This window comes from Mya arenaria, chromosome 14 (genome assembly GCF_026914265.1).
Source record: "Mya arenaria isolate MELC-2E11 chromosome 14, ASM2691426v1".
Taxonomy (NCBI): Eukaryota; Metazoa; Mollusca; class Bivalvia; order Myida; family Myidae; genus Mya; species Mya arenaria.
Window position 1 is genome coordinate 52376803 of NC_069135.1, and position 27057 is coordinate 52403859.

The window sequence follows — 27057 nt, forward strand, 5'->3', positions numbered from 1 at the left end:
ATTCCAGCCACTCTCTGCACGGGAAATAGTCCACATGTAGTCCGCGGTAAACCGTCGTTCACCTGCATTCCAGCCACCAGCCCCTCTCTGCACGGGAAATAGTCCACGTGTAGTCCGTGGTAAACCGTCGTTCCCCTACATTCCAGCCCCTCTCTGCACGGGAAATAGTCCACGTGTAGTCAGTGGTAAACCATCGTTCCTCTACATTCCAGCCACTCTCTGCACGGGAATAAGTCCACGTGTAGACCGTGGTAAACCGTCGTTCATTCACTTTCCAGCAACTCTCTGCACGGGAAATAGTCAACGTATAGTCCGTGGTAAACCGTCGTTCCCCCACATTCCAGCCACTCTCTGTACGGGAAATAGTCCACGTGTAGTCCGTGGTAAACCGTCGTTCCTCCACATTCCAGCCACTCTCTGTACGGGAAATAATCCACGTGTAGTCCGTGGTAAACCGTCGTTCCCCTACATTCCAGCCACTCTCTGCACGGGAAATAGTCTACGTGTAGTCCGTGGTAAACCGTCGTTCCCCTACATTCCGGCCCCTCTCTGCACGGGAAATAGTCCACGTGTAGTCCGTGGTAAACCGTCGTTCCCCCACATTCCGGCTCCTCTCTGCCCGGGAAATAGTCCACCTGTAGTCGGTGGTAAACCGTCAATCCCCCACATTCCAGCCACTGTCTGCACGGGAAATAGTCCACGTGTAGTCCGTGGTAAACCGTCGTTCCCCTACATTCCGGCCACTCTCTGCACGGGAAATAGTCCACGTGTAGTCAGTGGTAAACCGTCGTTCCTCTACATTCCAGCCACTCTCTGCACGGGAAATAGTCCACGTGTAGTCCGTGGTAAACCGTCGTTCCTCTACATTCCGGCCCCTCTCTGCACGGGAAATAGTACACGTGTAGTCCGTGGTAAACCGTCGTTCCTCTACATTCCAGCCACTCTCTGCACGGGAAATAGTCCACGTGTAGTTCGTGGTAAACCGTCGTTCACCCACATTCCAGCCACTCTCTGCACGGAAAATAGTCCACGTGCAGTCAGTGGTAAACCGCAGTTCCGCTACATTCCTGCCACTCTCTGTACGGGAAATAGTCCACGTGTAGTCCGTGGTAGACCGTCGTTCCCCCACATTCCAGCCACTCTCTGTACGGGAAATAGTCCACGTGTAGTCCGTGGTAAAACGCAGTTCCCCTACATTCCTGCCACTCTCTGAACGGGAAATAGTTTACGTGTAGTCCGTGGTTAACCGTCGTTCCCCTTCATTCCAGCCCCCATCTGCACGGAAAATAATCCACGTGTAGTCCGTGGTAAACCGTCGTTCCCCTACATTCCAGCCACTCTCTGCACGGAAAATAGTCCACATGTAGTCCGTGGTAAACCGTCGTTCACCTGCATTCCAGCCACTCTCTGCACGGGAAATAGTCCACATGTAGTCCGTGGTAAACCGTCGTTCCCCAACATTCCAGCCACTCTCTGCACGGGAAATAGTCCACATGTAGTCCGTGGTAAACCGTCGTTCCCCAACATTCCAGCCACTCTCTGCACGGGAAATAGTCCACATGTAGTCCGTGGTAAAACGTCGTTCCCCTACATTCCAGCCACTCTCTGCACGAGAATAAGTCCACGTGTAGTCAGTGGTAAACCGTCGTTCCTCTACATTCCAGCCACTCTCTGAGCGGGAAATAGTCCACGTGTAGTCAGTGGTAAACCGTCGTTCCTCTACATTCAGGCCCCTCTCTGCACGGGAAATAGTCCACGTGTAGTCCGTGGTAAACCGCCGTTTCTCTACATTCCAGCCCCTCTCTGTACGGGAAATAGTCCACGTGTAGTCCGTAGTAAACCGTCGTTCCCTAAATTCCAGCCCCTCTCTGCACGGGAAATAGTTCACGTATAGTCCGTGGTAAACCGTCGTTCCTCTACATTCCGGCTCCTCTCTGCACGGGAAATAGTCCACGTATAGTCCGTGGTAAACCGTCGTTCCTCTGCATTCCAGCCACTCTCTGTACGGGAAATAGTCCACGTGTAGTCCGTGGTAAACCGTCGTTCACCTGCATTCCAGCCACTCTCTGCACGGGAAATAGTCCACATGTAGTCCGCGGTAAACCGTCGTTCACCTGCATTCCAGCCACCAGCCCCTCTCTGCACGGGAAATAGTCCACGTGTAGTCCGTGGTAAACCGTCGTTCCCCTACATTCCAGCCCCTCTCTGCACGGGAAATAGTCCACGTGTAGTCAGTGGTAAACCATCGTTCCTCTACATTCCGGCCACTCTCTGCACGGGAAATAGTCCACGTGTAGTCCGTGGTAAACCGTCGTTCCCCTACATTCCAGCCACTCTCTGCACGGGAAATAGTCCACGTGTAGTCAGTGGTAAACCATCGTTCCTCTACATTCCGGCCCCTCTCTGCACGGGAAATAGTCCACGTGTAGTCCGTGGTAAACCGTCGTTCCCCACATTCCAGCCCCTCTCTGCACGGGAAATAGTCCACGTGTAGTCCGTGGTAAACCGTCGTTCCTCTACATTCCAGCCACTTTCTGCACGGGAAATAGTCCACGTGTAGTCCGTGGTAAACCGTCGTTCCCCCACATTCCAGCTCCTCTCTGCCCGGGAAATAGTACACGTGTAGTCTGTGGTAAACCGTCGTTCCCCCCACATTCCGGCTCCTCTCTGCCCGGGAAATAGTCCACGTATAGTCCGTGGTAAACCGTCGTTCCTCTACATTTCAACCACTCTCTGCACGGGAAATAGTCCACGTGTAGTCCGTGGTAAACTGTCAATCCCCCAAATTCCAGCCACTCTCTGCGCGGGAAATAGTCCACGTGTAGTCCGTGGTAAACCGTCGTTCCCCCACATTCCAGCCACTCTCTGCACGGGAAAAAGTTCACGTGTTGTCCGTGGTAAACCGTCGTTCCCTACATTCCAGCCACTCTCTGTACGGGAAATAGTCCGCGTGTAGTCAGTGGTAAACCGTCGTTCCCCTACATTCCAGCTCCTCTCTGCACGGGAAATAGTCCACGTGTAGTCCGTGGTAAACCGTCGTTCCCCCACATTCCGGCCACTCTCTGCGCGGGAAATAGTCCACGTGTAGTCCGTGGTAAACCGTCGTTCCCCCCACATTCCGGCCACTCTCTGCACGGGAAATAGTCCACGTGTAGTCCGTGGTAAACCGTCGTTCCCCTACATTCCAGCCACTCTCTGCACGGGAAATAGTCCACGTATAGTCCGTGGTAAACCGTCGTTCCCCCACTTTCCAGCCACTCTCTGCACGGGAAATAGTCCACGTGTAGTCCGTGGTAAACCGTCGTTCCTCCACATTCCAGCCACTCTCTGCACGGAAAATAGTTCACGTGTAGTCCGTGGTAAACCGTCGTTCCTCTACATTCCAGCCACTCTCTGCACGGGAAATAGTCCGCGTGTAGTCAATGGTAAACTGTCGTTCCCTACATTCCAGCCCCTCTCTGCACGGGAAATAGTCCGCGTGTAGTCAGTGGTAAACCGTCGTTCCCCCACATTCCGGCCACTCTCTGTACGGGAAATAGTCCACGTGCAGTCCGTGGTAAACCGTCGTTCATCTACATTCCGGCCACTCTCTGCACGGGAAATAGTCCACGTGTAGTCCGTGGTAAACCGTCGTTCCCCCACATTCCGGCCACTCTCTGCACGGGAAATAGTCCATGTGTAGTCCGTGGTAAACCGTCGTTCCCCCACATTCCGGCCCCTCTCTGCACGGGAAATAGTCCACGTGTAGTCCGTGGTAAACCGTCGTTCCCCCACATTCCGGCCCCTCTCTGCCCGGGAAATAGTCCACCTGTAGTCCGTGGTAAACCGTCGTTCCCCTACATTCCAGCCACTCTCTGTACGGGAAATAGTCCACCTGTAGTCCGTGGTAAACCGTCGTTCCCCCACATTCCAGCCACTCTCTGCACGAGAAATAGTCCACGTGTAGTCCGTAGTAAACCGTCGTTCCTCTACATTCCAGCCACTCTCTGCACGGGGAAATAGTCCACGTGTAGTCCGTGGTAAACCGTCGTTAGCCTTCACTTGGGCCCCTAACTGCACGGCCAGTGAAATCCCTCTCTATCTTTTGGTAGCATTCAATTGCACTTGACCAAACAAGATTTGTAGAAACATGGCATGGAATGAAATGGAAAGCAAGCATTGTTTCTAAATTTACTTTCAGAATTATGGTATTTCGTGTGGCGAAAATCTAACAAGTCGAAAAGCCAACTCTTGGACCAAATGTGAACGCATTAATTATTAGTTCGTATTTTTGCCCTCGATTTGGCTGTTTTTCGCATTGGATACAAAACAGAAGAAATCAGCCACCATAAAGAATCATGCTAATCACGGCATATGAAACATGCATGCAAACCACGTGCCTTTTGCGGTGGCTATGGCTGCTGTTCTTAATTTAAAGTCATCTAGAACACGTGAAATTGTAATACATGTACACGTAGCCGCCAGAACCTTTCTCAAGTCCTTGGGGGTAATAACTTTATTTTAACTGAAATGGTACGTCGTTTTGTTAATAAAGAATGAACCGAGTTTTTTTAACAAAACAGTTTACTTTTACTGAAGACACAAACATGTTTAACGTTTTACGCTGCCTCTTTGGGAAGACATTTCGGGTCGTGATGAATCACGTTATTCGGGTTTAACGCGTCAACCGTAGTTCCCCTGCATTCTAACCCCTCGTCGCACGGGCAGTAGTCCACGTGCAGACCGTGATTATGTGTCTCTGTCGTCAGGAACACGTGACAGGAAAATCCCTGGAAGCTAGAATATAATTACTTTGTTTTATTTAAAGCTAAGAACAGTCTCGTGTCTTGAATCAGACTCAGATGACGCCTTCTTTAATTTACAAAGAATTGTGGTTATTTCATTCGTTTCATCAAAATTAATGTTAATAATTCTACCATTTTCAAAAGTTATAAAATTCAGCAAACTTCATCATGAAATCCCAACTTGAAGGAAAGTTACAGTAACAAGAAGATTATCAGTTGAGTTTTACTCAGGCTTGAGACTGTTCGTAAATTTGGCGCCTAGCATTGCGATGTATGAAAACGAAAGGGTTCTGTCTGCTTCATTATTGAATATTATCCGATTTGCTACACCCCTCGATTCGAAAAAGATGATGTTCGTGTAATTCTTTGATACGGCAAGATTTCGTTTATCCGTATTTCGTTTATCCGGATTTCGTATATCCGCATTCCGTTTATCCGGATTTCGTATATCCCGTGTATCCGTATTTCGTTTATCCGCATTCCGTTTATCCGGATTTCGTATATCCCGTGTATCCGTATTTCGTTTATCCGCATTCCGTTTATCCGGATTTCGTATATCCCGTGTATCCGTATTTCGTATATCCCGTGTATCCGTATTTCGTTTATCCGCATTCCGTTTATCCGGATTTCGTATATCCCGTGTATCCGCATTTCGTTTATCCGCATTCCGTTTATCCGTATTTCGTATATCCGCATTTCGTTTATCCGGATTTCGTATATCCCGTGTATCCGTATTTCGTATATCCGTGTTTCGTTTATCTCGTGTATTCATATTTCGTATATTTATATTTCCGTTATCTATATTTCCTTTGTCCATAATTATTTCCGTATCTCGTAATACGTCCGTATGTCCATAACGGTGTGTCATTCTGACTTGAAAGCTTAATGAGGTTTTTTTACAGACATAAACGAAATTTGTTACAGATATCGGCATTATTATATGTTGGATAAGTCACGAGTCGTCGCATGATTCACAATTTTATTCAAAGAGTTCAGGAAATTTGTTGGCAATCGAACCTTACTATATAAAATTAAACTGAATTACTACTATACGAGTACTAAATTATCGCGACGATTATTAAAACAAACTCAGCTATCTCCTTAAAATTAAACAGGCTATGTTAATCATTACAATTTCATACAGAACGATATAGCAAGATGTTACCTTACGGAAAACAGCTAGATTGTCAAAAACACTAATTACCGCAGGGGTCTGCATATCCCTTTGGTTGGATTAAAGAATATGAATCGTCGTCGGGCCGTACCGACACAACACTCCTCGGCGGCACAGTCCGTGTCTGAGGTACATACACCCTCTTCCGGTGGAAGTGCACACTGGACCTGGTAGATGTTAAAGAAAGCATGTAAGACTAATAAAATGGGTGATATGATGACGACGACGACGACGATGACGATGACGATGACGATGATGATGATGATGATGATGATGATGATGATCTAGAGAACTTTTGTAAACTACAAATATGTGATGCCTTCAAAATAATTCCAAAAAAAATACAACAAATACATAATACATGTACATCGGTCGAGCGGTTGATGGCGGTGGCGGTGGCGGTGGCGGCAACTACGATGACGACGATGAACTATTTTACAGGTGCATTCGACATTTCCAAATAACTGTCAAACCCTTAGTAGAGTTTTAATCTATATTAAAGTAATGAACACATCATATGAGATAAGGAGATTATACATACATGTACCAACAAGACACAAAGTCCCAACAGCAGTAGCCATTTCAAAGACACATTAGACATTTTCAAATAACTATCAATATTAGTAGAAAACAATAATTGTTGACATAGGCTTGAGGCTTGACGGATACTCATTTTTGATCCATGTCTCTTATCTCTGCAGATAAGACAAAGGGGAATTTGCGCATGTACACACTATGCCATATCATATTTTATTTCACATGCAAGAACAAGAGAAATAGGAACACATGTGTTATATTGACATACTTCAAGCATGCTTACACCTGCAGACACAAATATATAGTAACTTTACAAACACACAAACTTTGATGTATATATGTTTTGTAATAAGTCAATCCGTTTTGTTTGTTGATAATCATGATACGTACAGAAGTGACCATCATAAACACAAACTCCAATTAAACTGAAGAGCTTAAAAATACTGAAGGCTATAAGTTTCGAGCGAAGACGGTGTTCCAAATTATACAGACTTCGGGTTCTATATAAAGGGACAATTTCATTGTTTGTAAAATGCACTTGTTGATGGAGGGTTTTACGAAAGAAAGTGTAGCAATTCATTAGGATTGTTATATATAAGATACTGACGACTGGAACCCTTCAACAAATGTTGATATATGCGTAAATATTGTCTTTGAATTCCACGAGACAGTTAAAACTTTAATAAAAGCGTTAGTAACGTGATTCAGCAAAAGGCTGTACATTGATAGGTGGATTTACAACTAGACGTGTTGCTACCAATGTGTTCGATAAAGGTTTAAGTATCCGTCAGCTTAGAATGAGTCTTTATTTGAGTGTGGAGAAGGTATCAGCTAGTTTTCTTAAAAAATAATCTTAATCTAACCGCCGTGGGTTCGCTCCCAACCAGGTTTTTTATACTTTAATTGCATTTTTTTCTGTAACTTAGGTATCAAAGAGTATAATAATTATAAAAAGGTGTTTTAGATGCAATAATTCGAAAAGCATTTATAAGTGTCGAAACATGAGCGAGTCCCTTTAAGGTACGCGTATGAGCTCAAACGAAGGGACTTAACCGCGGCATTGAATTTCACTGAATGGCACCTCATATAAAAAATGTTGACTGCTGTCAAAAAAGGAACGTCTGACGGAAGTTTTTAAATTTTTGATTAGTAAAATAGTTTTTAAGACGTTCTGAATAGGTAATTACCACGAGGTAAAACTTTATTGGATATTATTTTTGCTGATAATTAGATGGAATATTCAATCAACTGAGTTTATCATTTCTGGTGCAAAATTATACTTCGGATATTACAATCATTCGGATATAGCCTACAGGAGAAACTATTAATGTATTGATTTATGGGGGGGGGGGGCATTTTTGAAAGGCATGCATTTCATTTTCCATTATAAACAAGTGTTTCTTTGTTTTTATTTCAACAATAACTTTCATATTGGAGCTATTATCAGACTGCAAGCTTAGGCCATCTTAGGGCAAAAAAATAGTTTTGTTAGGGTTACATCCTTTTTTCAGAAACAGGTAGCACTGTGTGGGAACGGACACCGGATATAGCTAAAACAGTGATAAATCGATAAGCATTTGATTTTGACACATGAACAGTTTTCTATCATTTTCTTCATTTTATGGTAATATATCATATTTAACAAAATCGAAGAGTTTTGAATTACTTGATCATACATGCCATATTTTCTGGAGACCATTCAGGGGGATTAATGTTCAAAAGTCTGAAAATTCAGGGGGATTTTGGTAGTATTCAGGGGGATTTTTTAGCAGGTCTATTTCGACAAAATTTCAGAGTATTTTAAGACGCAAGTACGATAAAAACAAATTGCCATAATTTTGAAAGACTCCCGAGGGGATTATGTCCAGAATTTAAGGGGATTTGGGTCACATATCAGAGAATTTTCATCATCGCCATGTAGCATTACAGGCATGACACACGTGCCAATTTACCTTGTCTACCCCTTTTTCCAGCACTTCATCTATATTTTAATGAGACACAGCCATATTGCATAATAAAAGCACTCACTTGCAAAATAGAATACTTCACAGAAAAATATGTTTCAGAGACAATTTAATGGGCTTACCTTCCTCCTAAATTGGATTCAAAATCTGCTCATTATGATCATAAATGATGACTTTCAGACTAATAGAGAGAATGGAATGATTTATCAATATTTTTCATTTCAATTCCCAAATAGTCAGATTTGTTTGCTTCTGATAAAAAGCAAATGCATAATTTATTGTTTAAGTTCATAAACATATCATCTTTTGGCATTCATCAAAAAATAAAATCATCACCACCATAATATTAAAATAAATAAAAGTCATTTCATCCGAATTGTCTACTTTCAGTTTCTCTTCTGGAAGTTCTGTTATTTTCCGATATTTGCGATGAAGGTCATGTCATGTATGTAAACATATTAGTGGGTCATAACAAAGAACAGCATTGTCTATTAGTTATTTTAATCCTTTTCTTTACTAAATAATGTACTGTCACCTTTAAATTATAAATCCTTTTGATGACAATGACACATGTTTAAACACTTTAATTTGTTACATCCTCTCTGACTGGATAAAACCTATAGTTTTAACCAACGAAAATCGGCCTTTTATCTGACCAGTCTAATTGACATTTCTTACGCAAATTCTGTCAGTTTCAATCAAAACAATGCATGAAATGTGCCCTGCTGACTTATTAAGTGTCACCCAATTGGTGTTGTTAAAACACACCATCAGTTGATAATCCAATTAAGACAGGAAGGGCATTATAACTGTAAACAGGCATATATAATTAAACCCTGTGATAATTTTGCGTAATTTTAAACACACTTTTTTTAATTCCGGGGGATTTTCATCCCCCTCCGGGAGACCAGGGGATGGGTCGAAATTCCGGGGGATTTTTCCCCCTCCGGGGGATATGGCATGTATGCTTGATACTGTGCAATATATGACTATAATGGAAATGTGTCTCCTCTTTTGTATAATAACCCAATTCTCGCCAAAAGTTGCATGATCGCTCACAAATGTTCATTTATATGGTACGATTTCAAACATAAATCAACAAATTGAAAATAAGAATAAATACTGAATCAAGTGATTTCATTGTATTTACATAGTCTAGTGATGTGTAAAATATAAATATGATATCTTTTGTTGTTACGGAGATATTCATACCTTTTGATGCCCTGGCAGTGTACTGGGGATAGATGAAGCAAATAAATAACTGCACAGGGGATAGCTATTAAGTGGACTGTCAGAGGATAGTAACGATATATTTAGAATAACTAGACTGTGATAATGATTTAATACGGCTATTTACCTATATGCGAGCTCGAGGGAAATTTTTCGTTGTTGTCCATATCGAGGGATTAGAGCAAACATGTTGCGTTAACACAGCAAGATCTTACCTCTGGTAATGAAAAACAACTACATAATTGTCTGTTTACTTATCACTTTTTGAGCTATATCTGGTGTCTGTTCCCACATAGTGGGTAGAGTAGGTAGGCTTTTTATTTTTTAATTTCATAAAGCTTTATTTTATAAAAAAAATAATACATTTGGTCAGGATTACCTAACCCTACCTACGAAATATGCGCCGACCCTACCATTTTTATCGTCAAGTGTGTGTTTTAGTTTGTAGTTTAAAGCCATACATGCCATATACCCAGGTGGGGGGGCGATCCCACGTAATTTCGGACCAACTGGTCTGACCCGCCAGTTGATCCATATCCCCTGGAATTTAAAGATATACATATTTTTTATTTTTTTTAAACTTGCTTAAGATTGACAGTGGAAAGCATCCATAATATTATCAGTGTGAAATTCCATGAAGGACCATGATGACTAAGTCCAATAATTATTGTAAATAGAGTGTATAAATTTCTGTATTTATTCTTGTATCATAAATGGAGATATTGCTCAAAATTTCGTAATATCAAAATCCCCTGGAATTCAGACGAAAATCCCCTGGGAAGCCTCACAGAAAAATGGCATGTATGTTAAAGCTTTAAATCTGCACTCTCACAGATATACCATTTTTACAACTTTTTTATTTATTGTCTTGGAAAGAGCAATTGTTTGCGATAATATCTGTAAACCAAAACTAATGATAAAAGATTGCTGCCAAAACCTATATGCTGATCGCAGATTTTCATATTTTAGTTTGAAAATTAATGTTTTATTGTTTTAACCGATTTAAGGAAAATGCATAAAACATCTTTTTTTTTAACTTAAATGTATAAAACTGCAATCTATTTTTTATCAGCAGTCTTATAAATCTTGTTTCCATTGATTATCACAAAAATTGGCTCGTTCCAAGACAAAAATAAATAAATGTCAAAACGTTTAATCTGTGAGAGTGCAGCTTTAAACAGAAGTCATTTAACATCATTCTCCAATAATGAAAAACATTGTAAATACTTATAAAAAATATAATAAAAATAAAATAAAAAGCCTACCTACCATACCTTTTTTTTTTTAAAAGGATGTAACCCTAACCAAATCATTTTTGTTTTGGCCCTACCTGTTTTTGGACAATATGGCTTTGTAATCCTAAGGGTCCTAACCACACAAACATTTTTTGGCTTTTGAATAAATGAATGCAGTGACTGTTTATTAAGTGTATGCCACCATTCTGTTTGGATACATATTTTACGTTTAAAAATTATTTTCATAAATAATATTTATGTGATTTTAATATTTTTGAAAATTTATAATGCAAGGAAATATTGAAATTTCATTTCATTTGTTTAACATAAAGTCTATTAAGTTATTCTGTTATATATAACAATAATAAATGAGATACTGACTTAAGTTCATGCCCCAATATCACGAAAATACTTAAGTCAAATCTCAAACTCTGTCTCAACTCATTTTACCATATAAAATAATTTTCTTCAAAATCTTCCATGTTTAATACTTTTTGAAAACGTAATTTCTTATAGAATTTGTTGATAACATTTCAAAGAAAACTAATTCTAGAGCAAAAACTAAACTTGATTATTTTATAAAGAATACAGAATTGTACTCAAATACATTTTTGGCTGTAGAATAGATTTCCCTTGGAATTTGACCAAAGGCCTTTTTCAGCATATTCTATCATAGAATGTGCTTATAAAACTTTAAAAAATCATATATGATTTTTAATAAATTTTGATGCTATGTGGTGTAATGTGTTGAGACTGAGTTTGAGATTTGACTTAAGTATTTTCGTGATATTGGGGCCAGCTATTAATGATACTGATGAAACAGACTTCAAAACTCCTATAGTTCAGCTTCAGGCTATATGCAACACATACTGAAAGTTTGGCAATGATATATCAAACACTAAATGAATGAGACAAGTATTAGCACCTGTGGTATTTTCATAAAAAGCAGAAACAGCCATTTCCCTCAAATGTTAAGCCGCAAACCTTTGAAGAGCCATTATTTCCTTATGCATTGGAATAATTTGACCAAGTAAAGTTTTCCTTGTAGCTTTTAATGGTGTCTATAGAACAGCACCACAGAACTGGCCTGCCTACTCTTTTAAGATTTTTTTCCAAGCAAAATAAGGTTTTTCCACTTCATCGGCTTAGTGTTTTATATAAAAAATGACATAGAGCCAAACTGAAATGCCTCAACTTGTCAAAATTTTGCTTTTCTGGTCCACTTATATACAAAGGTAACAGAACTGTCCAGTTTAACACAAGAAATTTAGTGATCATGTGTTAATAGACAGTCTAAACAACACTATATGCCAAATTGTTGGCTTCCGGGACAAATGGCGCAACAAAGGAAATGGCAAAAAACACACCAAAACTTAAAGATTCATGACAACTGCTAGTGTTTTCATGTATGAGGTGGCTACATGATGTAGAAAATGCAGAGATAGCATTATTATGCCCATTTTTAAATTTTTTTTACTTTAAGAATCTGTTTTGAAGGCTAGATTTGGCATTAAATTCAGAGTACAGCACTTCACTATTGTCTATAAGATGCTTATTTACACCTGATTTGCTATAAATCTCACTCAATGGAATCATTTACACACAAACAAGTACTACAGAGTTGACTAACATCTTCATTCTTCTGAAATATTGGATTCAGAGCTGCATCTCCTGGATTCAGATTGCAGGACTACCGCCTGGGGAAAGGGCCGCAGCTAACTGGAGCTTATTGGCACATCATGATCTGCAAGCAAGACACAAAAGCAATGTTTTACACAAATAAAACTATCTGCCACTACTGTTAAAGTTTGAAAAAGGCCTGTAAACACTCATTTGAGGCATACACAACCTTTAATATAGTCATAAATGTGATAAATATGCAGAAAAGTTCATGAATTCAAAGATTTTCAGGACAAATTTAATAGAATATATAGTCTTTTGGACATTTTGCAATCAGTTTTTAACAACTCAAAGGTAAATCTCATCTTATTGAGTACCCAGATGCATTTTGCAAGCATTCAAACCAGACATGCTTAGAATTTCTTCTTACTTGGAGATGGTAATCCATTCTTGAAAATCCTTGCCGAGAGCCGGTATGGAAAACCACAGAGACCACAGTTTTACCAGCACTGGTTCTTGTCCTTGAAAATTCCTCTGTGGCTACAGCAACCAGGCTGGCTATTAAAATAAGCAATAAATTAGGGTTTTTAAAACATTTATACTGTATTAAGGTTGTGTTTTTTTAATGCATTAAGGGAAAAGGCTCTATTCTTTATGAAAACTGCTCACTTTTTATTTATTTTGCCTTGAGAAATGTCAAGTTTTTCAATGAATAAACTGAATAAATGAATGAATTAATGAATATATATGAATGATTGATAGAATGAATTAATGAATTAATGAAAGGTGGCATTATTTCTTTAAAATTGGGATCTCATTGTGTTGCTGTGATTGTTAAAGTATATGTTTTCTTGTCCATAAGCTGAAAATCATATGCACACTAAATAAAACATCATTCTGCATCCTATGTGCAGTAAGTTTTGTTTAATTGCTTATAGAATTTGCAATTATTGTAATGTTTGCTTAAAAGAGCAAACAAAATGTGTGAATAGATGCACAATACAGACCAAAGACTGATACAAGTCAGCAGTTTCATTAGAAAATAATATTATTATCAAAGCCACATCAGAAATGATTGACAACATGAAAGAAATTCATTTAGGAATGGAACAAACAGTCTCAATGGGCTTATATGACCAAACTGTCTCACTTTGTACTTCAGTTTGGATACCATTTTCTAATATATTATCTTGAAGTACTTACAAATTACAGCATGTTGGCAAACACCAAGTACAGCTTGGCCTCTGGTGGGCAGCTTGGTGGGGGGGGGGGGGGGGTCTTCAACAGACAGTTCCTCCTGGGTCTGCTTCCTATGTTAAAAAAATCCCTCCATTTATACTTTGGAATTGAAAGTGAGGCTTTCATTCATTAGTTACCATCATTTGGAACTATTTCCAAACATTAAATTGAAAGTGAAAGTAGTTTTTTTTAAAAATGTCAAAAATATATAAGAAAATTATATATTATTAATTTATATTATGTAATATAAGATTTTCACATTTCATACTCAAACACCAATATTCTATGGCTAAGCACTGTCAACTGGCCAAATTTCAACCAGATAGCTGTATAAATTAAGAATTTATAACAATTTAAAATAGGCCACCCCTCCAAAAGCTTCCTCTATATCAGGCGTGAGACCACAGTTATTTTTACTATATGTTTCATATAGACACTAACCTGGCTTTTGACTTTATACACACCCCAATTGAAAAACAAGGACATGGCATCTCTAGAACAATTCAAGACACAAAATATAATCACAAGAGAACACCATGTTGACCATTGACCCGACTGTCAAAATTGAGTTCAAATACATAACCCTTCCGCCAGGGAGTCAATCGGCTACAAACAACTAATTTTCAGACTTCCACAAGCTATGATTTTTCCAATATTTACATTGAAAACTATCAATTTCTGCAATAGAGTGTCAAATTCAGTCAAGTTCTCTGCAAAAAGAACATTTTTTGCTTCTTTTTCATTCAATTTTAATAAAATATTGATACTTGAACACAAGCACTCTTTGTTTCTGTATTCATATCCGGATCTTGGTCAACGGGGGGCAGATAACTGTGGTCTTGAGCCATAAAATATGATAATAAATTCACTTACAAGTGACAATAAAGACAATCAACTGTTATTTTCTTTAACCTTTTTTCTTGTAAGTATTAACACGGATGAAATCATACAAGAATCCTATTTGCTTAAACATACATATACGTTTATATGTTACGTAAATTACGCTTGCTTTTTGCTACAAAGTTATAAAGTTTATTGTGCGCATGCTATTCAACTATATCACTGTTGATTTTAAAATGTCATTCACATATGTTATATATCTGGTATGAGTGTGTATGTATATGTATGAATTATTCTCTCTTTAATGTGGAAATAAATACATATTATACGGGCCGTTTTGTCCATGTGCCTTTAAGAAGCTTGAATACTTTCACTACAACTATAAGCGAGCCAGTTATATGTTTACTATATTCACTGGACACCTAGGTCAACCGTTCAAGCAAGGGTCTTCGTCATAGGTGGAAGAATCAAGCAGATATGTTATTAAGTGAAAACAAAAAACCCTTGAAAAATGTTCATTTTTTATTAAAGCTGCACTCTCACAGATTGAACGTTTTGGCCTTTTTTTGTCTTGGAAAGAGCCAATTTTTGTGAAAGTCCATGGAAACCAGTTATATAACAGTGCTGACAAAAAATAGATCGCAGATTTTTATATTTAAGTTCAAAAATTGAAGTTTAATGCATTTTTTTAACCGTAAGTAACGGTTTAAGCCTTAAAACATTAATTTTCGATCGGAAATATGAAAATCTACGATCTGATTTTTGACAGCAATCTGATATTATTTGTTTGCAGATATTTACGCAAAAATTTGCTCTTTCCAAGACAAAAAATAAAAAAAATTGTAAAAATGGTATATCTGTAAGAGTGCAGCTTGAAAGGCGCACAATACATTTTTTTATATTAAATAAAGAATTATGTTAATCTCATTTAACTATATGATCAATAAAAAACGAGTCCAGTTGAAATAATATTACCCCTTATAAAATATGTTTGTTTTTATTTATAGCTACGTGACCCTTAGAGACGTCAAAATATCGCTAGTAATCTGTACACAAATCATGTTTTTTTAATCATTAAAGTCAAGTGATATTTATAAACATAATAATGCATTAATAACAAACTATTGCACCAACCTATAGTGTGCCCCTTTTAAACTAAACATGATCATTATGTTTCAATAGTAAGTGTTGCAACACTCGATCTCTTACAAAGGCATTTTAAAGGCAATACACCTACAGGTATGTCGCCAATACAGACTTCTGTCGATCTAAATGAAAACCTATGGGGACTATTTTACGATTTTTAAATTCAGGCATACAAATAATAATCCTGTGTAATGTTAACAAACAACTAATAATAAAAATGGTATGTCGTCAGTAGAAGTTCAATCACTAGTGCTGACTTATATTGACAAGTTGCGTGTACGGGGTCAGTATTCACATCCGTATTTCGATCCCGTCCACGTTGTACGCGGTCCGTTTTCGCATCCCGTACACGTTGTACGCGGTCCGTCCTCGCATCCCGTACACGTTGTACGCGGTCCGTCCTCTCATCCCTTACGAGTTGTACGCGGTCCGTCCTCGCATCCCGTACACGTTGTACGCGGTCCGTCCTCTCACCCCGTCCACGTTAATCGCGGTCCGTCCTCTCATCCCGTACACGTTGTACGCGGTCCGTCCTCGCATCCCGTACACGTTGTACGCGGTCCGTCCTCTCATCCCGTACACGTTGCACGCGGTCCGTCCTCGCATCCCGTACACGTTGTACGCGGTCCGTCCTCGCATCCCGTACACGTTGTACGCGGTCCGTCCTCGCATCCCGTACACGTTGCACGCGGTCCGTTCTCTCATCCCGTACACGTTGTACGCGGTCCGTCCTCGCATCCCGTACACGTTGTACGCGGTCCGTTCTCGCATCCCGTACACGTTGCACGCGGTCCGTCCTCTCATCCCGGACACATGGTACGCTGTCCGTCCTCGCATCCCGTACACGTTGTACGCGGTCCGTCCTCTCATCCCGTACACGTTGTACGCGGTCCGTCCTCGCATCCCGTACACGTTGTACGCGGTCCGTCCTCTCATCCCGTACACGTTGCACGCGGTCCGTCCTCTCATCCCGGACACATGGTACGCTGTCCGTCCTCGCATCCCGTACACGTTGTACGCGGTCCGTCCTCTCATCCCGTACACGTTGTACGCGGTCCGTCCTCGCATCCCGTACACGTTGCACGCGGTCCGTCCTCTCATCCCGGACACATGGTACGCTGTCCGTCCTCGCATCCCGTACACGTTATACGCGATCCGTTCTCGCATCCCGTACACGTTGTACGCGGTCCGTTCGTGCATCCCTTACGAGTTGTACGCGGTCCGTCCTCGCATCCCGTACACGTTGTACGCGGTCCGTTCTCGCATCCCGGACACGTTGAACCGGGTCCGTCACCTCATCCCGGACACGTGGTATGCTGTCCGTCTTCGCATCCCGTACACGTTATACGCGGTCCGTTCTTGCATCCCGTACACGTTGTACGCGGTCCGTTCGTGCATCCCGTACGCGTTGAACCGGGTCCGTCACCTCATTCCGTACACGTTGCATGTACTTGGCCCGTTCTCCCATCCCCGACACGTTGCATGTATAGGGTCTATTCTCTCGTTCAAGACACGTTGTATGTACGGGGCCCGTTCTCCAATCCCGTACACGTTGCATGTACGGGGTCAGTTCTCCCATCCTGTACACTTTGCATGTACGGGGTCCGTTCCCTCATCTCGTACACGTTTCATGTACGGGATCCGTTCCCTAATCCTGTTCACGTTGTACGCGGTCCGTTCGTGCATCCCGTACACGTTGAACCGGGTCCGTCACCTCATTCCGTACACGTTGCATGTACTTGGCCCGTTCTCCCATCCCCGACACGTTGCATGTATAGGGTCTATTCTCTCGTTCAAGACACGTTGTATGTACGGGGCCCGTTCTCCAATCCCGTACACGTTGCATGTACGGGGTCAGTTCTCCCATCCTGTACACTTTGCATGTACGGGGTCCGTTCCCTCATCTCGTACACGTTTCATGTACAGGATCCGTTCCCTAATCCCGTTCACGTTGCATATACATGTTCCGTTCTTCCATCCCAGACACGTTGCATGTATAGGACCCATTCTCCCATTCCAGACACGTTGCATGTATCGGGTCCATTCTCCCATCCCAGACACGTTGCGTGTACGGGGTTAGTATTCCCATCCGTATATCCATCCCGTATACCTTGTATGGGTTCCGTTCTCCCATCCCGTACACGTTGCATGTACGGGCACCGTTCCCTCATCCCGTACACGTTTCATGTACGGGGTCCGTTCTCCCCTTCCAGACACGTTGCGTGGACGGGGTAAGTATTCCCATCCGTATATCCATCCCGTATACCTTGTATGGGCTCCGTTCTCCCATCCCGTACACGTTGTATGTAAGGGGTCCGTTCCCTCATCCCGTACACGTTGCATGTACGGGGTCCCTTCCAGACACGTTGCATGTTTGGGATCCGTTCTCCCGTCCCAGACACGTGCGTGCATGGGGTCAATTCTCACATCTCATACACGTTGTGCGAGGTCCGTTCGCCCATCCCAGACACGTTGTACGGGGTCCGTATATTCAACCCTTTTCCCGCAGTGTGCTCTTCATGGTTCATGGATAAATACTAGATATGCAGATTTTCTAACAAGATTTGGGACAGCTGATTCGACTGTTTCCTTGCGTTTATAAGATAGGCCCCGGTATGGAAGCGTCCAGGTGCCAAAGTGAAAAATATTTTCCAGTATACTATCTCCTAATTATGAGATACTAACTCATAATTATGACTTACTAAGTCCTAATTATGAGATTCTATCTCATAATTAGGAGATACTATCTCCTAATTACGACTTACTAAGTCATAATTAGGCGATACTAACTCATAATTATGACTAACTAAGTCCTAATTACGAGATAATATCTCATAATTAGGAGATATTATCTCCTAATTACGACTTATTAACTCATAATTATAACTTACTAAGTCCTAATTACGAGATACTATCTCATAATTAGGAAATACTATCTCCTAGTTACGACTTATTAAGTCTTAATTAGGAGATCATAATGGTGGTAGTGGTTATGATTGTGGTGATGATGATGTTGGTTGTGATGATGTTGTTGATAATGGTGATGATTAAAATTAGGGCTTTGCATATTACTGTCATTTTTAAGAAAATATTGGACAAGTTGGCGGCCAAGTTGAGCCAAAATGGCAGTTAAAAAAACCCTTGGAGTGTTCAAATGACTAGTGCATAGAAACACAATCAATGAAAGAAAGAAGTCCATGATGACCCTATTATTAGTTTGAAATGACGTTGAAAGTATGTACGTGAAGTTAGCGGCCTAGCGGCCCACCGGCTCAGCGGCGTGAAGTTAGCGTCCTCGCGTCCTAGCGGCGTGAAGTTAGCGGCCTGGCGGCCCAAAATGCTATCCTATTTTCTTAAAAACAAAGAAATATTAACTGAGTTTTAAGCACCCACTCTGAGGCGATTATCAACATTTAAAAAAAATCGAACAAGCAGTCAGCTTTTCAAAGCATGTGAATATGCCTCTCCTTCTATTCTTTTATATGTATATTCTGTTTTTATGCCCAAATTATCACTCTTAAGCAATTATAAACTTCTTTTTTTTTAAAAAGTCGATCGAGCACTTAAGCGGCCTAGCGGCATGAAGTTAGCGGCCTGGCGGCCTAGCAGCCTAAAATGGTTTCCTATTTCAAAGTATGTATACATGCGTTTTCTTCCAAAACTGTAATAATCGCGAGTTAGTATCTCGTAATTAGCACTTAGTAAGTCCTAATTATGAGTTAGTATCTCCTAATTAGGAGATAGTAAGTCCTAAATATGAGTTAGTATCTCCTAATTAGGAGATAGTAAGTCCTAATTATGAGTTAGTATCTCGTACGCCCGTCATTGCTTACCGTAATACTGTTTATTGTCGAATGTCACACCTGATATTACTTACCTTAGCACTGTTTATTGTCGGATGTCACACCTGGTATTGCCTACCTAAACACTGTTTATTGTCGGATGTCACGCCTGTCATTGCTTATTTAAGCACTGTTTATTGTCGGATGTCACACCTGTCATTGTTTAATTAAGCACTGTTTATTGCCCGATGTCACGCCCGTCATTTCTTACCGTAATACTGTTTATTGTCGAATGTCACACCTAGTATTACTTACCTTAGCACTGTTTATTGTCGGGTGTCACACCTGTCATTGCTTACCTTAACACTGTTTATTGTCGGATGTCACACCTGTCATTGCTCACTTTAGCACCGTTTATTGTCGGATGTCACACCATTCATTGCTTACCTTAACACTGTTTATTGTCGGATGTCACACCTGTCATTGCTTACTTTAGCACCGTTTATTGTCGGATGTCACACCATTCATTGCTTACCTTAGCACTGTTTATTGTCGGATGTCACACCTGTCATTGCTTACTTTAGCACTGTTTATTGTCGGATGTCACACCTGTCATTGCTTACTTTAGCACTGTTTATTGTCGGATGTCACACCCGTCATTGCTTACCTTAAGCACTGTTTATTGTCGGATGTCACACCTTTCATTGCTTACTTTAGCACTGTTTATTGTCGGATGTCACACCCGTCATTGCTTACCTTAGCACTGTTTATTGTCGGGTGTCACACCTGTCATTGCTTACCTTAACACTGTTTATTGTCGGATGTCACACCCGTCATTGCTTACCTTAACACTGTTTATTATCGGATGTCACACCTGTCATTGCTTACCTTAGCACTGTTTATTATCGGATGTCACACCTGTCATTGCTTACCTTAGCACTGTTTATTGTCGGGTGTCACACCTGTCATTGCTTACCTTAGCACTGTTTATTGTCGGATGTCACACCCGTCATTGCTTACCTTAGCACTGTTTATTATCGGATGTCACACCTGTCATTGCTTACCTTAGCACTGTTTATTGTCGGGTGTCACACCTGTCATTGCTTACTTTAGCACTGTTTATTGTCGGATGTCACACCCGTCATTGCTTACCTTAGCACTGTTTATTATCGGATGTCACACCTGTCATTGCTTACCTTAGCACTGTTTATTGTCGGGTGTCACACCTGTCATTGCTTACCTTAACACTGTTTATTGTCGGATGTCACACCCGTCATTGCTTACCTTAGCACTGTTTATTGTCGGATGTCACACCCGTCATTGCTTACCTTAGCACTGTTTATTGTCGGGTGTCACACCTGTCATTGCTTACCTTAACACTGTTTATTGTCGGATGTCACGCCTGTCATTGCTTACCTTAGCATTGTTTATTGTCGGGTGTCACACCTGTCATTGCTTACTTTAGCACCGTTTATTGTCAGATGTCACACCATGAAACTGTCACAAGCACATACACGGAACTGCCATTGTGATAACTTGCTTCGCTCACCACACATGATCTCGACAATAAAAATAGGAACGCCAAAATGTCACAATATACGCCCGTTCTAGTTTTAGGACACCAAGATTGGTGATCAAGTGGTTGTACATTAGGCCACATTTAGAGAGCGAACATGTAATACAGTGTTTGCCAATTCAAGGGTCATCACTCTTGAAGTGACTGCGGCAAAATGGCTGCTTATCAAACCTGACAGACATTATGCCCATACACATTCTGACCAAATTTGATGGTGATTGGACAAAGAGTTCTAAACTCATTGATCGGATAAGACTTGTTTAGGATTTACGTTAAATGGTGCAATTAAAGGGCGTTATTTTCGAGTGACTAGAGCTAAGGGTGGGTGTCAAACTTGTCCGAGATAATGCGCCAATTCACATTCTAACTAAATTTGGAGTCGATTGGACATAGACTTCTATATTGATTGAGCGGACAGGATACTGGATACCGCTGTACGCCAATGTTAAACTGTATTACTTGTACGTCCTGTTTTATAAACGGGCGAATTAAAACCAACAGAAACGAATGAAACATAACACTTATTACAAATTATTAGCACATCTTTTTGTTTATGACTTTGAGAAATAAACTTTATGACAGCACTGAAGTTCTGAACATTCCAAGAGTATTAAAACCATCAGAAACAATTTAGACAAAACATTTATTACAAAAAATACATATTTGTACTTATGACTTCTTTGACAAATAAACTTTATAACAGCACTTAAGTTTATCTTAAGATCTGAACAATCCGTATTACAGTTCATTTCAATTTTCACAATTTTGACTTTTAAGTGTTTAAGATCTGGCAATAAACACACAAAAATACTTAAGTCATTTCTCTATTTCAACTATAAAATTTCTTCAAACTATGCCATGATAAAAATGTACTTAGGTAATATAAGTTTTGAGCATTCTGTTTTAAAGATCATTTCAATTTACACATTTTTTACTTTTAACAGTTTAGGTTTTGGCAAAAAACAAAACAATAATGCTCTAGTCATTTCTAAATCTCAACTCTCTATTTTTCTTCAAACTGGTCATTGACAAAGACAATGATCTTAAGTAATATACTGAATATGAATAAATCAGACTCAAAGACCAATTTCTGCACAATAATTATTTCTCTTACGAATATTGACTTTTTTTTGTATCAACATAATCTTAATGAGAGATTGCACTCTTAATAAGAATAATACTGTGTGATGTTGGGATATGTTCATAATTCATGATTTAAACACAAACCACAAAAAATAAACATGTATGTAGTGGCATTGCATTACTGGATATCAAGAATCTGACAATAAAATCCTCATTTTGATTTCTTGTTTTTCTCTATGTATCTTTTCAGTTCTTTATTCTCAACCAGGTCCGATTCTTCAACTGGTTTCTCGTTTCCACATCCACTTAAAGGGCACCTGAAATAAAACAGTGATGAAATTGCTATTATGGTACTAATATGTTTCATTGTGCTAAGGTTAAACCAGATACACTGGGTGTTTTTTAGTTTGCTTATGTAAATTAATAATTTTTTATAGTTGTCTAATTTTAATTAAATTTTACAGTATTTTTATAATATCTTTTGCACAAAATTACAATGATCATCTGGACAAAATTATTCATCAAAAATGAAATGTTCATTTGTAATTACAATAAATCATTTTTCCCATTTAAATTGCATGTGGTCTTCATATAAACAGCAGGATTTGGGGCAACATGTAAGTCCTAACAGCAGGATTTGGGGCAACATGTAAGTCCTAACAGCAGGATTTGGGGCAACATGTAAGTCCTAACAGCAGGATTTGGGGCAACATGTAAGTCCTAACAGCACGATTTGGGGCAACATGTAAGTCCTAACAGCACGATTTGGGGCAACATGTAAGTCCTACAGCAGGATTTGGGGCAACATGTAAGTCCTAACAGCAGGATTTGGGGCAACATGTTAGTCCTAACAGCAGGATTTGGGGCAACATGTAAGTCCTAACAGCAGGATTTGGGGCAACATGTAAGTCCTAACAGCAGGATTTGGGGCAACATGTAAGTCCTAACAGCAGGATTTGGGGCAACATGTAAGTCCTAACAGCAGGATTTTTAAAGGTCCCAATCAAGCATATTTAATATTGCAGATGATGAAAACATGTATAGTCAGAGCATTTTCAGAATGTATTCATCCTGTTAAATGAAATTTTACTTTGAAACTACAATAAAACCATTTTTTCCCTTATTAACTGCATGAACATTTTTGGTGGGTTGGTCGGTAAGGAATGGATGATGAATTCACATGGAATAATGAAGCATACCATTTAATTATTGCAAATTTTTTTTAAAAATGTAGTCCGAGCGCTTTCATAGCAAATTTGGGCCACTGACAAAATTAATATCAATGGATGCCCAAAGAAAGGTTCATGTAACTCACTTGGCCTTTTTCTTTCGCTGCTTGATATACTGCATGATCCCCTCTCGCTCATAGTTGTGACCACACAGTTTGTTGCGTACTGGGTGGACCATGTCCATGCCTGTATATGGACACTTGGTGTTGATCTCCTGGGTCATTTCGATATCATCATCTTCACAAGTCCCCAGCATGGTCTCATCTGGAGACAAAAAAAATAATATATGAATACTATAATTTCTTTAAGATAAAATTAATAATAGAAGATATATGTATCACATGATATAGCATAATGAATCGTTAACAAGTATTAACAAGTATTGTCACATTTAAGAAACAAGATAAATATCCCCACATAAATGTGAATGTTCCATTTTATTGCATACCTTACTTAAACTCTATGTTTAAAGCTGCAATCTCACACATTTACCGTTTTGACAACTTTTTTTTCTTGGAATGAGCCATTTTCTGCTAAATATCTGCAAAAGATCAGATTGTCGATTTTTCCGTTGAATTTTTTTTTTATGGCTAAAGGCGTTACTTACGGTTTAAGAAAAATGCATCAAACATTATTTCTTTAACTTAAATATGAAAATCGGCTATCTAATTTGCCAGCAGTCTTTTATCACTGGTTTTCTTACATTTTAGCATTAATTTGCTCCTTCAAAGACAAAATATAAAACAGTTATCAAAACGTTCAGTCTGGGAGAGTGCAGCTTAAGGTCAAATTTGACAAGTGCGTTTTTTATACATTTTACTTAATAGCCCATGGGTAGTTGTTTACTGATGTCACTATGCAGTAATCTGAGATCAACATAAATTGTTCTAAACAAAAATTATCATTTTAAGATTTTAAAATTTTATTGAAATACTATCCTCATAAAAAATATCTTTGTGCCCATTTAAACACCATATTTTTGATTGAGTATCAATGGAAATATTCTGAAATGGCCAGTCGTTGCAAGTGAGCTGTTATACTCAGGGCGGGTAAGACTGAGACTTCTAAATGCAGTTAAAATGCACAAACGTATGACTTCTATGCAAGGAATACCAGAATAAACACTTGTACATACATTGTACATTGTGGTAAGCAAAAAAAACATTTTTTTAAAACCCATAGAGTCCCAAAAATTGAGACACATGAATGATCATGCTTATACCCAGCTGCATGTCTGATACAAAGTCATATGATTATAATAACCTGAAGAAAACATAAACAGGAATGGAACTACCAGTATATTAATTTTAAACAATGTATTGTTGACTCTTAAGAAAATATTTGTTCTTAAAATTCAATCTCAACAGTCTTATTTTTTCATAGTAATGAATATATGTAAACCATTTGGTTTGAAAATAAATAATTTTGAAGACTGGCAACATTTAAGGGCATTTTAACATTAGTCTTAAAGAAAAAATCTTTATACCAGGATGAAGAGCCCGAAACATTCGCTCATTCAGTTCTTGCAGTTTCTCATGTTGTTGAAAATCTGGTTCATTGGATTTCATCACTGCCAGTTTAGCATGCAGGACATCTTCCATGCATTCCCCGTCATCTAATTCCTAGATGGTGGTAAAGTTTAATAAAACACATAAATCTTTCTCAAATCCAGAAATATTGAAGTATGTTTATATTAACAAACCTAGTTCAGTAACTTAATACTTTTTCAATTAAAAAAAACAAAACACTATCACTTCAGGATTAATATTGCATTTGATGCTGTTCCCAAAGAGATCTAGTCTATATGTTCCCAACAGAAAAACATCACAATTACAATTATTTTTCCACATCTTAAGTGGGGTCATATTTTCAAAATAGCTTGAAATCCCTACAACTTTAAAAAAAAAAAAACAATGTTACCTTTACTGGTCAGTATCTAATACCTGACTTGCATCATGAAATAAACATATCAACATATACTTACAGCATGCTTCACTTCTTCAATTGCCTTTTTAATGTTTTGGATGTCGTTATCAAGTTGAATAAGTTTTGTGGCCATGTTTCGAAACTCCTTTTCTTCACCTATAATAAAATTAAATAACACATTTGTTTAACATTTTTTGAATTGCAATTAACAGCTACACTTTGCAATTTTAGACCTTTTTGTACCTGGCATATAGAGGCATACATAAACATCAGGACTTGAGTTATTTTCAACAGCAGGATTTTGATTGGTGCATTGAGATTGCCAGAAGGGATGGACTTGCTCATATTTCTTTACAATTGGCATTTCTGATGCCTTGTACACATTAGTTCACAGGGTCTTATTTTAAATGAAAATGATTTAAAGAGATGATTATAATGATGATGGCTTGAGACATATTCACCTGCCCAAGAGTTTGAGATTTCAGGTTAAGACATCAAAACTTAAGAGTTGGCTAAACTCGATTACAACTTACATGTCCAAAATATGGAATGGACATATCATCTTAAATTCTAATATACGCTGAAATCCTGAGCTAAGCCGAAATGTTTGTTACATTGTTGTTAAAATAACCTTGTCCATTTTCCAGGAAATCGAGAGCAACTTCAGTTGTCATGTCCATTCCAACCTTAAAGTACTCTTCAATCGAGTTGAGAGACTTCACTGCGTCATCAACAAGGTTAAATTCTGACATTTTTTCGGTAAAAAATAACGACACAAGTAAATTTGTTTTTCCCGGATCGGTGAATCAGTGGCAGTTTTATAAACAAGGGAAGAAACTTAAGTTAAACGATTTTGAATATTACACCCTAATGTACGTGTTTAGATTTGGTCAAAACGGCATGGCTCAAAACGGTTATACCGAGTTGTTGACTTGGAAGAATTTACTACATCACGTTCGACACAGGAGGCGCAAATGATGTTGATAAAACACAACATAGTACACGTTATACATAATGAACTAAATGATTTGTGACACAGGCGGATTTAGGGTGGGGGGGGGGGGGACCAGCACGACCCCTCCCCCTAAAATCGTCCAAGTTTACTTTATATTTCAATTAAGTTCAAAAAAGAAATGAAAAACGCCAAGAGTACCCCCATAGCCCCCTGCCAACACTTTAAAAAAACAATTAATTTTTGGTTATAAGGGAGGGGTGCAAGTTTAAAGGTTACGCCCCTAAGTCACTCCCCTCTAACGTCGAATCCAGGATCTGCCCTTGTGTACAGCAATATAAATTCCGATGCAATTTTTACAGGGTTCCCAGTTTTCAAGAGCAAAATAAGGGGTTCTCTACATTCACCATTGTCAAAACTGTTTTGTTTAATTTAGTGAATACTCATTTCTAATAGCTTAACAACAACTAGTGGGCTGTAGAATCACACTCGAATCTGTGTCATTTGTAAAAACCAGAACTGAGAAGATCCGAGATCGAACCTTTTGAGCGAGATGCTGACATCCTGACCACTAGCTCACTCTCAACCTGGTGCGGATAGAACTCACATCTACCGGTACTTAGGTGAGGGACAGACACCAATTCCTCCTGACCACTCTCACCCTGGTTGGGATTTCACCCACAACCTCTTGGGCGAAAGGCGGATACCTTTACCACTTGACCACTCTCAACCTGGTGGGG

General features: G+C 39.4%; 3 protein-coding genes and 1 long non-coding RNA gene across 4 annotated transcripts; all 4 read right to left on the bottom strand.

Moving 5' to 3' along the window:
• Window positions 1-4546: 4546 nt before the first annotated feature.
• Window positions 4547-6616, bottom strand: LOC128216494 (prokineticin Bm8-d-like). The gene is made up of 3 exons (XM_052923073.1): window positions 6500-6616; window positions 5989-6125; window positions 4547-4776 (listed from the first exon to the last, which is right to left on the bottom strand). The coding sequence occupies exons 1-3, from the start codon at window positions 6557-6559 to the stop codon at window positions 4599-4601; spliced, it is 375 nt and encodes a 124-aa protein (XP_052779033.1). The 5' UTR covers window positions 6560-6616; the 3' UTR covers window positions 4547-4598.
• A 5260-nt stretch (window positions 6617-11876) lies between these two features.
• LOC128215803 (uncharacterized) lies at window positions 11877-13817 on the bottom strand. The gene is made up of 3 exons (XR_008258060.1): window positions 13748-13817; window positions 12975-13102; window positions 11877-12668 (listed from the first exon to the last, which is right to left on the bottom strand). It is a non-coding gene; the product is annotated as an uncharacterized LOC128215803 (long non-coding RNA).
• A 2363-nt stretch (window positions 13818-16180) lies between these two features.
• LOC128216237 (uncharacterized) lies at window positions 16181-16969 on the bottom strand. The gene has a single exon (XM_052922807.1). The coding sequence runs from the start codon at window positions 16967-16969 to the stop codon at window positions 16181-16183; it is 789 nt and encodes a 262-aa protein (XP_052778767.1).
• A 4783-nt stretch (window positions 16970-21752) lies between these two features.
• LOC128218120 (E3 SUMO-protein ligase NSE2-like) lies at window positions 21753-26173 on the bottom strand. Its single transcript, XM_052925672.1, has 5 exons — window positions 25997-26173; window positions 25424-25521; window positions 24926-25061; window positions 23526-23703; window positions 21753-22527 (listed from the first exon to the last, which is right to left on the bottom strand). Exons 1-5 carry the CDS (start codon window positions 26115-26117, stop codon window positions 22422-22424), a joined length of 639 nt encoding a protein of 212 aa, XP_052781632.1. The 5' UTR covers window positions 26118-26173; the 3' UTR covers window positions 21753-22421.
• Between the last annotated feature and the right edge of the window lie 884 nt (window positions 26174-27057).

What these genes read in the sequence shown, in the direction of transcription:
- LOC128216494 (XM_052923073.1), bottom strand. Translation starts at nt 6,559, where the DNA reads ATGTCTAATGTGTCTTTGAAATGGCTACTGCTGTTGGGACTTTGTGTC. An exon ending in TTTGTGTCTTGTTGGTACAT is followed by an intron (nt 6,126 to 6,499) that starts GTATGTATAATC and finishes AACATCTACCAG; the next exon opens with GTCCAGTGTGCACTTCCACC. An exon ending in GGGATATGCAGACCCCTGCG is followed by an intron (nt 4,777 to 5,988) that starts GTAATTAGTGTT and finishes ATTATATTCTAG; the next exon opens with CTTCCAGGGATTTTCCTGTC.
- LOC128218120 (XM_052925672.1), bottom strand. Translation starts at nt 26,117, where the DNA reads ATGTCAGAATTTAACCTTGTTGATGACGCAGTGAAGTCTCTCAACTCG. An exon ending in TTTCCTGGAAAATGGACAAG is followed by an intron (nt 25,522 to 25,996) that starts GTTATTTTAACA and finishes ATTTTATTATAG; the next exon opens with GTGAAGAAAAGGAGTTTCGA. An exon ending in CAGCGAAAGAAAAAGGCCAA is followed by an intron (nt 22,528 to 23,525) that starts GTGAGTTACATG and finishes GTTTTATTTCAG; the next exon opens with GTGCCCTTTAAGTGGATGTG.
- LOC128216237 (XM_052922807.1), bottom strand. Translation starts at nt 16,969, where the DNA reads ATGCACGAACGGACCGCGTACAACGTGTACGGGATGCGAGAACGGATC.